This window comes from Lactuca sativa, chromosome 5 (genome assembly GCF_002870075.4).
Source record: "Lactuca sativa cultivar Salinas chromosome 5, Lsat_Salinas_v11, whole genome shotgun sequence".
In the NCBI taxonomy this organism is placed as follows: Eukaryota; Viridiplantae; Streptophyta; class Magnoliopsida; order Asterales; family Asteraceae; genus Lactuca; species Lactuca sativa.
Window position 1 is genome coordinate 326,807,103 of NC_056627.2, and position 11,539 is coordinate 326,818,641.

The following is an 11,539-nucleotide window of genomic DNA, read 5'->3' on the forward strand; positions in this document are numbered from 1 at the left end:
TTATATTGAGAATTTCAGGTCTTAATATTTTTTCAAAAAAGCTTTACGAAAAATATAATTATAATTGAATTTAGTCATGAAAATTCCCCCTGAGTTACTAGTTTTGATTTGGAAATCGTCACTTTTTATGGATTTTGTTATCAAATTTGCAACAGGAGGGGTGTATGTATATTTACTTTTTGCCTCTACAAGACTAGAACAAGTGTCCACGTTTATTTTTCCTTTGTTTTTTTTTGGTATCTAATTTTCTGACTCTTGTTGAATAGTGTAAGAAGATTCATAATAAGGTATTGGATTATAGACATAGTTTTCTCGCTAATTGCAAAAGTTAATGATCAGATAAATCTAAATCAACTTACCAATAAACTGAAGATGTTTGGCAAGTGTTTTTGAAAGGCGATTTTACATGTTTATGGCTACATATTTTCTGGAGAATTTTATCCTGGGAAAGATATTATTATTATTCTTTGCAAGCTTAGTAAATCCATATGGTAATGTTGGTATTGACTTGAAGGGCCTCTTTTTTGTATCTGTCCCGGGCCTCAAATTTATATATATATATATAGTAACACAGTCTTTTGGGTTGCCTTCGTAACTAGCAACTAGACAGAATGACTTTAAAGAGAGGTTGAATATATTATTTGAATAATAAATTAAAATAATTGATTTATTAATGTATTATGAAAATAATAGATTAATTATAAATCATATTATTTAATTAAGAGTTAATCAAAAGTTCAGAACTGCTTGACAATTTATTAATAATCGAGGAAATAGGCTCTAGCACCTTCTTAAAAAAGGTTGGACGAAAATCTAGGAAGACCCTAGGTTATGGGCTTGTTGGTACTTAAGGAATTAGGTATCCTCCTAAACGAGTAACATAGAATTAACCATGTCCATTTAATAAGGCGTAAAGCTTACTCCTGCCTAAAGCTTACTCGTAGTAACCTTATGGTCAGCAGTCAGTTAATTCATAGTTGTATACCATAAAGACCAAAAATAAAACATTTTCACCAATTGAAACACACAAATCGAGGCATAAAACAGATCAAATAATCAAATAAGTTACTCATTACATCATTTAACAAACCACAAAATTACCCAAGTAACTACATATAAAACACCAAGTCCTTTTTTTCAAACTCTATATCAAATAAAACAAATAATCGATTAGCCTCATGCTCATGATGAGTAAAGTAACCCCCACCCTTCATCTCCCCTCCGATTTCACCAACTGTGAGAAAACCTTACTCATCGACACCCCAGAAATATCATCCCCGCTCGACATCTCAAACTGAGCCGCCCCATCACCACCACCATCACCGCCACGATTAAAGTCATGAATCACTGGCGACAACTCTCCGATCACATTCGTACTATTCTCATCCGGATCATTCTGAAGAACCGCTTCTTGAAGTTGAAGCACATATTCAAGATTCCACAAAACATCACCCATCGAAGGCCTATCAACCCCAAAATCAGACAAACATTTCTCAGCCGTTTCACCAAATTTCCTCAAAGAATCCGCCCGAATCTTCCCCTTCAAAGTCACATCAATTATCTGTTCAAGCTGCCCTTTCTTCTGCCATTTCATCGCCCATTCAGCCAAATTCACCATCTCACGAGGCAAAGACGGGTCGATCACGGGTCGAGCACACAACACCTCAAATAGAACAACTCCAAACGAGTAAACATCTGACTTTTCAGTCAACTGTTGACGCCTAAAGTACTCCGGGTCAAGGTAACCAAAACTACCTTTGACCGCGGTACTTACATGGGTCTGGTCGATTTCGGGCCCCGTTTTCGAGAGCCCGAAATCGGCCACTTTCGCCATTAGATTTTCATCTAACAAAATATTGGCTGACTTCACATCACGGTGGATCACCGCCTTTGAATAACCCGTATGTAAATAATGTAACCCGCGGGCCGCCCCGATGCAGATTTCAAGACGTTGCTTCCAGCTCATGCTTGGAAAACCCGACCCGTATAGATGACTTTTTAAAGTCCCGTTTTCCATGTATTCATATATAAGAATCATTTCGGATTTTTCATCACAGTATCCAATTAGGGAAACTAAATGGCGATGTCTGAATTGTGAAAGCATTTCGATTTCTGTTTGGAATTCGGCTAAACCTTGTTGGGATTTTGGGTTTCCTCTTTTCACAGCTACTTTTGTTCCATCGCTTAAAACACCTTTGTAGACTTTACCAAATCCACCGATTCCGATCACCCAGCTTTCGTCAAAATTGTTGGTGGCTTCTTGAATTGCTGCGAATGGACACCTGTAATTGAAGTTTGAGCCAGCACTAATTGTTGTTCCATTGGAGTATTTGCTGCCCATTGTTTGGGAAATCCCGTTGGTTGATAATGGAATCCAGATCTTTGATTGGTTGAGTTGTTCTTGTTTTCGTTTTTTGTAAACACAGAAGAAAATGACACCTGCTAAAATTGCTACAAGAACTCCGACGACTACACCGATGATCAGACCGATGCTCTTTTTAGAGCTAGAATTGGAGGACGGGATGTTTCCACCGGAAAGACTACCGTCGGAATTACTCAACTTCATAATCTCGACGCCGTTCAGTATAGCGTTGGGGTTAACGTCTTTGATGGAGGAAGGACCGATGCTGATGCGAATTTGGTTTTTATTAAGCGATTGGGTTACGAAATCGGAGTAAGACGCCATGGCTAAGCTTCCGCCGAACTTGGTGGAGAGATCGTAATCGGGTAGAACGTTGGAGTCGTCGATGTAGACGTTGAAGTAGAGTGTATTGGCAGAAGTACTTACGATATCGCAAAAATGGAGGCGGACGAGATACTGGAATCCACGATCCACCGGGAACTCCCAGGTGACGTTGAAATTGGCTTTTGGGTCGTTTTCAGATGCCATCGTTGCGGCGGTTCCATAGACGCTGACCGGAGCATCGTCTTGAGTAGCGCCGTCGGGTGGGTATCTAACAGCGGTGGGATTTGAAACATTCGATTCAAAATTCCGGTTCTTTGAATAGCTCAGATCAGTAACCCAAGATCTCCACAATGAATCATTCCTGGATGTGACCACCGGACCACCCATGTTCACCCTAGCAAGCGTCTCCAGCGCCTTATTCAACATCCCTTTGAAGTTTGTCGGAGGGTTGACGGACATTGCATCATCGGGGATCAACGGATCTGGAACCGAAACAACTTCTAAACCATTCAAGAAAGCAAATGAACTCCCGGTAGGTGTAAAGGTGATTTCAAGGTCGCCGGAGGTGACATTTACTGAATATTCTTTGGTCTGAACACTTTCGGCTTTGAAATCGCTCAACAGAGAGTGATCTGGAGTTGAAACGGAGAAAACTGCGGTGGTTAGATTGTAATTACTGGCGGAGAATGGGAAGAAATAAAGACGGATCCAGTGACGACCGCTTTGAGTGATTCGAAAAGTGTATGTAGATGTTTGTGTAAAGATTCTTGCTGTTTTATACAGCGGAGAGTATTCAGATGAAGGAATTGAATTTGCAGAAGTATCAACCAAAACATTTTGTGGGGTTGAAAGAAAACTCGAAGCCAAACTATCAGATAAAAACACCCGATTGCCGATGGTGGTGTTGCTCGGAGATCCACAATCAATCGAATACTTATCCGCCGGATTAAACTGAGAATAACAAGAAGATAAACACAAGAAGAACACAACCCCGATAAACAGTAGCTTCAACCCCACAAAACCCATCATAATAATTCGATTTCAGATGGGGGTTTTCACAATAATCGATAAAACAAAAGGGGTTTGCTTCGATAAATTAGAAATCTAGGGTTCTTGAACCCAGATCAGTAGCAATTAAGAGATCTACTATCCAATACCCATATAAGATTGAAAGAAAATGAAACACCTGACAGATCAAGAACAGCAGATTTGACGAATTAACCAGATGTTAACTGATGCGCTGTGGAGAACAGAGAAGATATTGGGATTAATCAAAGCATAAATCTAGCGAGGAGCCAGCCAGGCCGGTATGAACAGGACGGCAAGCATCAGATGGTGACAGATTGATAGATTCGTTCGGGTTAACGAAAACGATTAATAAAATAATATGAAAAATCAGCTGTGTATTGATAGGATGAAATTTGGGGTCAAAGGGAAATGGTAAGAAAGTTTTGTTTTTTTCCTTTTTTTTCAAAAGGATGATGGAGATTGTTCTTGTTGGTGGTGAGTAGTGGATGAAGACGAGTGTAAAGAGAATCGGAGAAGAAAAAAGATAAAATAGACAACCTCGGTAGAAGCCTGCAATGGCGGAATTAGACCAAAGGAAATGTTTTACTTAGTCACCTTTAACTTTCTAACTGCTCTATATAGGTCCCTTACACTTTTCTTAATTCAAATAAGGTCCACGAAAGCTGTTATTCGCTATAAAGTTTGGCCTTTTGTCCCAATTCATATTCTAGCGTTCGTTTGTTTCCGCATTGATTAGGGTTGTCCATCTTTTTTTTATTTTAATTTTATATATAGTGGCTTTTTTTAAATAATGGGTTCAAGTCCATATCAAACATAGAAATATAGATCCATTAAAAAAATTATTAGTTTTATCGTTAAAAAAATACATCTGAGACTTATGTATTACATAGGTTAATATATATATATATATATATATATATATATATATATATATATATATATATATATATATATAAATGTTTTAATATTTAAGAACTTTAAATTTATAAAAAATAAAAAATAATAATGAATTATTATGATAGAAATAGTTTTTATCTTTTAAATTTAAATAAATAAACAAAAAAAAAACAAATGAGCTTTAATTTTGAGAATTATAAAATTAAAAAATAAATTCATTAATGACATTGATATCCATTTAAATAGTATATTTATTACAATTATTACAATAAAATATTATATGAAATTTAAAAAATAAAAAAAAAAAACTTATAAAATAACATGTAGAAAAAAAAAATTCAAAATAACTATAAAATCACATTTGAAAAATTAAATGAAAATGCAACAAATGACAAAGAGAAAACCTATTATAATAGATTCATTATTACATCCACTTGCTTAATGTATATGAAGTTCAAATTGTTCAGTAGATAATTCTTTTTAATATAAACAATTAATAGATACATGATTTCAAGAAAAATATAAGTTTTACATGCCTTTTGAGGGAAAAATATATAATTAAAAGAGTTGAATAATAATGCCACAATTTATTTATGAAGTAAAAATTCAATACGATAATAGTGAGTATATTTATGTCTGTCCTTAAAGTTATCTTTTTATTAAAAATATCTATATATTTAAAGTTATCTTTTTATTCAAAATATCTATATATTTGTATAAAATAAAACTGCAAGGACAATCTGTATAAAAAATAATTTTAAAATCAAATCTATAATAATAATAATAATAATAATAATAATAATAATAATAATAATAAAGGAATAAAAATATAGTTTAGTTATAATATATTACGATTTCAATCAAATCAAAACCCATATTAGATTCTTGTTTACTTGAATTCAAAGATATGTAGTTAATGTAGATTATGTAAATATATCTTTTTAGTTTTATAGTTGCGTATTAATGAATTAGCTATCTTTTGGTCTATGTGGTTTATTTAAAATTTGTCATATGAATATGACAATAATTATTCTATAATTTTTTACATTGAGATATTTATTCAAATAGTCTCTTCCAAAACAAATTTTATACAAAAATAGTCCCTTTAACTTATAAAATAGTCTCTTTTTACAAGAAAGTTGCATAAATGATCAGAAAACAAATTACACTTTTAATTTATAAAATAGGTCCATATGTTGAATTCTTTTAACAGGAATGATCTCTAAGTTTCAGAAAAACTACATAAATGGTCCCTTCTTAATAACGAATTTGCAAAAATGGTTCTTATTTTTCATAAAATTAAAATACCGTCCCTTTCTATTAGCAAATGTACAGAAATTGTTGCAGAAATCGGGATTAAATGGCGATTAGTCGTGGATTAATTGTTTGGCGTTCTCCAACCGTCGAGGATTAGGGTATTAATCGGAAATTTATGATTAATCGAGTTTGGCGAGATTAATCGGTTTCGGCGGGATTAATCGGTCAATAAAAGTAAAAAAAATTAAATAAAAAAATCAACTTTTTACTCCAAATTTTTCAAAATTTTGAAATTTCTAATATTTTTTCAAAATATTCATATTTTCAATTACAAATTTTCTTATTTTCTAATTTTGAAGTACTTGTTTTTCTTAAAATATATTAATATTTGATTAATTTTGATATTTTATTAATAATCTATGGTTCCCGATTAATCTCTACCAAGACTGATTTATCATTTAACATCAGTTAACCGTCGAGCTACCGTCGAACGATTTTTACAACTTTAAAAGTCTGTAAAATAACATCAATTAACCCTATGTATCACAAAACTAGAGAAATGGTCACTAAAGATTAAAAAAATTATAGAAATATTCCTTATCTAAGAGAACATTAAGAAAATTTGTACGGAAATGTGAGATTAATAAATATGGTGCAACACGCAGGCCACCCGGTGATTTTAGGCTCTATTTGAGACATTAGTTGAAAAGTTAATAGTTTATTGAAAATTTAATTCTCATAACTGAAAATCTAGGTGTTAGTTAATAAAGTAACTCATAAAATTGAACTTTAGTAAAAAGTAGTTGATAAGACTATCACTAACCTTATTCTATTTATCTCATTATGCATTGTTATGACTAATAGGTGTGGACAAAATGTTAATGTATGTTAACACACCAAAACGTTGTCACCTCTCATGTCATGTTAGTCATTGTGTTATAATATCAATTAAGAAAATGAGCAACATGTTATAACATTCATTAATTTCCATGTCATTATTGTTTTTTTTCAATTTCTTTTTTTTTTAATTTCGATTTCTTTTTTTTATGTATAATATTTATAAAAACAAATATAAATTAATAAAACATGTTATTTAATTAAATCCTAAGTAAACATAACATTTAAAAACAAAAAAAAATAATAACATAACACAAAAAAAATACATTGAACACAAAAAACACGATAATCATAATTTAAAAACATAAAACGGTAGTCCTAGTCCAAATATCTCATGTGGATCTTCTCCTTCACCGCATGAAACACTCCCAAATATCATGACAACATATCTTCCTCGTTGGTCCGAAGAATTGCCAAGTCATTCATCATTTGATCTTCATCTTCTTAACGACGAAGGAACTTTGTGTTGGCATTGTACTTCGACTCTTTCTTTTGCTATTAAATTGTGTGCGTCGAAGTTCTCTTATATTTCCACCAACTCTTGTACCATTCTTTCAGCTTCATATGCATGTCGTTGAGCGTGCTTTGCTTTATCGCGTCCGATCGGTCGTCGTAGGGGGAGATCTCTTTGATGTTGACCGGGATCTCATTCAGGTCAACGTTAAAGTCGATGTTAGTTCGTGCGTCGAAACGTGAAACGAACTTGAATTGTGATACCTCTTTGATTGTATCTCCGACGATATTGGCGTTATAATCCATTTTGGATTTTTTCTCACAAACTCCCATGTTTTTTCATACTCGAAAACGTGACCCATTTCGACGCGATATTGCTCCCTTATGGCTCTAAACACATCAAAATTGTTCGCACCACTTTGCTTTTGCGAAACAATATTGTTTTAGGTCCCGTTAAACTTGGTGCACCTACGAATGATTGGAGTCCACTTGCTACTTAGCATATCGGTATTGTGATATGAAGGTTTCTTCATAAGTGAGTGCAATTTTCCGAGCATGGCTTCCGAAAAACCAACTTTCCTTATGTCATTTCCTCATCGTTTATTTTTGGAAGTCCCGCACCACGTGACCGCCAAATTATACTCCTCTTTCGGTGTTCGTCGTAGTGGAGGTTCTTTACTTTCCGCGACTGCTTTCCATTTCCTTTTCCCTTTATGTTTCCCTCTCCTATTACCTTTTGGTTGTGTTTCAGCAACTATATCTTGCATTTCTTGTATGGGTGGTGGTTGTGTGGTTGTTTGTGGCATGAAAGCAAAAATATTGAAAATGTTTTTTTTGTAGGTTTGGGTTTTGTTTCATGTAGGGCGATGTAAGAAATTGCATTGGGATGAGGTGAGATTAAAATTGTTTCCTTGAAATGGTATTTGTGGTGAGTTTTTAGTGTTGAGTCTCATATTGTGTGAACCCCATTAGAGAGGTTGTGTTTGTGTTTGGTGGAGAGATGTTTGGGTTTTGCTCCATGGTTGCAAAAGGGATTGATTTTTGTAAATAAAATGGGAGAAAGAAAAGAATGATGTAAGTAAAAATATTGTGTATATATGTGTATTTATATGTAAAAAAGTAATAGGTAATTTTTTTTTCTTTTTGACCATTTCACAACGTTCACATCGGCCGTTTTGACCGTTTATTTTTTAAATTGCGTTTTCATAGCAATGGGATATCACTTAATGACTATGGGGCGGTGTTAGCTTTGTTACCATGTCATTGAGGCTTGGCCACATTGGTCGTAACTCCCCTCAACGTGCTCATAGCGTGTAACGTCCCAAAAATTACAAATAGATTTTTCATTAAAAATAAATTAACCAATTAAAACATTTATCCCCGAAATTATTAAGTAAAATTCATTTAATTAAAACCATACATTATCAGAGTTAAATTTACAAAACGCATAAACAAACATCTTTGATGTGTGTGTACAGTCCCGTCGAGATCTTCTCACGAATGACCTACAAAATGTTTAATCGACAACTGGAAAAATAAAGCTTAATTAGTTCTCCAATATACCACATATTTCATCATACATACAATGCATCCACACAAGATCTCGACTTTAGCACTGAGCAACCAAACCTCCTAGCCACATACATATATCTTATGTAACAAGGCCAACCCAACTCACATAACGGGCCCCGCCCAACCATACATAACGGGCGTCGCCCAACTATACATAACTGACTCCGCCCAACTATACATAACGTGCCCCAACCAAGGAGTAAATGAGCCTAGTCTAACCTCCACTGCTAGGAGTCACCTCCTGGTCTTCCATATAATACATAAAGTCATATATAGTCTGGGATCTAATAGACATCCGAATAGATGATCCACCTGAGAGCGAATAACCAGACAAGAATATCACAATCATGTATTTGACTAGGAGTTCTTAGGTTATCCAAAATAGACTACATAGAACCCAAGTTATCATTACCACATAACCATATAGCATAAACACATACATAACCAACATAATACATTCCCTTGGCAACTAGCCTTCCTTAGTTAACCTCACCAAACATGACTCCAAATAGAATCATATGATCAATAGTTAAGACCCTATCAGTCTAGCATACTAAATCACCAAGTGCTCTAAACTGCAAGGAATAACAAGAACTTACCCTAGGCCACTATCATACTTGTACTCTAACAATACCTTTATTGTAACATCTGGATCCTAGAGGTACGAATAAATTAAGTAAAATATGGATTTGAAGGGGGTCAAGACGTGAAGGAAGCACCCTCACGTTGTGACATGGCCGTGTTATGTGGGTTGAGTCATTGAAGTGTCACGACGTGACACTATATGGGTCACAAAATGACACTTGATTAAATGAAAACCCTAATTTTCAGACTTTGGACCCTATTTAAGGGAAGTAAGGGGTTAGGGTTCTTTCACTCTCAACCTCCATCACCTCCAAACCAGAAAAAGGAAATCGTAATCCCTCTCCTCCATTTTGGGCTCATTTTGGTGTTTGTGCTTGCTTTTGAAGGAAGAATGAGCCATTTGAAGAATTGTAAACGCATTAGCTAGTTTGGAGCTTCATTTTGAGCAAATTTGGACCCTTGTAAGTGTCCAAGATTTAATCTTTCTTATGCTAGGTTGTTAGATCTATAGTTTTGTCCCATTTTCTTCATGTAATAGTTAGCTAGAATTGTGGGATTCCATATAGTTGACAACTTTGTGGATTATTGAGGTCCCATGTTTATCATATGGTTCAGATCTAGAAAGTGATTGTGTTTTGAACCCTTGCATTTGAAGCTTTGGTGATTTTCTTCATTTTTACCCAAAATAAGATCTAGACATGCATTGGACACGCATGTCCATAAAGCATAGATTATTAGGTTCATTCTAGAGTTATAAGATCCTCTGGAAAGTTGGAATTCATGTGTTTGAGGATTAGGGTTGAATGCATGTGCGGTCTCTTCTGATGATGCATCGGTGGTAGTATGGAATGTGGAAGATTTACGTGTTGCATAATGGTATGGCTCATATAGTTTTGGCAAGTACTGAGTAGGATGTTGACTGGGTTCCTACAGGTTAGTGGGATGATGAAAGTGTGCCTATAGGCCCACTGGGTGTTTTTCATGATTCTTCATGTCTGTGGTTTGGGTGATGGCAAGAATTGTGTGAAGCGTGAGCTTCTCATCCTAATGGTTAGATGGAGTCATGGTGTGTTATGATCCATCATGGATTTCACATACGTGAGTTGTGCCAATAGTTGTTTAATGTAGACACGTGTGTTGGTCTGTTATTCATGTGGCATTGATTGGTATTTGAGCAGTATAGTGTTTTCACTGGTGGCTCAGTGATCGAATTGAGTTGGGCGGTTATAGGATGTTGACTTGTTGTAAAAGTCATGGTTTTATATTAGTAGTTCATTGTTGTATTTCTTTTTAGTGGATTTGTAGCTCGTATGAATCGAGTGTAAGAACGAAATGAAAGTATGAATTGAATCAAGAACACAAAATGTAAATATAATATGTTTGGCTCTTTATTGCTTCTGAAAGAGTACATGATAAGAAAAAGTAAAGTGTTCTTCCAGTTCACAAAAGTTACTCTAACACATATACTTACCCTTATTTATAGGAGTGAACCGAAGCCGAAAAAGATACATAAGGGCTAAGACACTAAAGCTCCGAACTCTAAACTACCCTTATGAAATACATACAACGAATACATGAAAACAGACTTCGACACTAAACATGAAAAAAAAAAACGTTTTGACATCTCACAAAATATTTTGAACTCTACACCCCCCCCCTTTTTGAGAAGTGTCAAATCTTAAGTCATTAGCATCTTCATTGCTTGATGAAGTACTCTTCGAATCTCTGTGTACCATATGATCGTCTTTCAAATCTCAGCCTTATCACCAGCTGTTTTCCTTTTGTAGTTATTAAGATGAACAAGTAGACTCGTGTACTGTGAATTCATATATCTCTCTACGTCTTCAACTTTGAAGAAAAACTTTATGATCTTTTGATTCTTGTTGTTCCCAACAAATACAACTCCCAGTGGCTTAACACAAGTTTCTCCATCTTCGAAATTCTTCAGACTCCCTTAACCTTTCAGCAATGATTAGGGCACTGTCACTTGTCTTCCCATTGCTAAAGCAAGCTCTACATCAGTCAAGTCTAGACAATCATAGTAATTGTCTATGAATAGCTTGATACGAGAAAAACTTATCAAGAAATCTTCTTATCTATTTACTTGAAGTTTCGACACATCAACATTACTCAAGATCTTCACAACACGGATGAGATCATTGA

The 11,539-nt window shown here is 34.7% G+C and overlaps 1 protein-coding gene across 1 annotated transcript; it reads right to left on the bottom strand.

The window, feature by feature from the left end:
• Window positions 1-1,031: 1,031 nt before the first annotated feature.
• LOC111904101 (receptor-like protein kinase HERK 1) lies at window positions 1,032-4,277 on the bottom strand. The gene has a single exon (XM_023899877.3). The coding sequence runs from the start codon at window positions 3,713-3,715 to the stop codon at window positions 1,211-1,213; it is 2,505 nt and encodes an 834-aa protein (XP_023755645.1). The 5' UTR covers window positions 3,716-4,277; the 3' UTR covers window positions 1,032-1,210.
• Window positions 4,278-11,539: the final 7,262 nt, after the last annotated feature.

Bases quoted from the DNA above. Each gene is read 5' to 3' on its own strand.
- LOC111904101 (XM_023899877.3), bottom strand. From the start codon at position 3,715: ATGATGGGTTTTGTGGGGTTGAAGCTACTGTTTATCGGGGTTGTGTTC.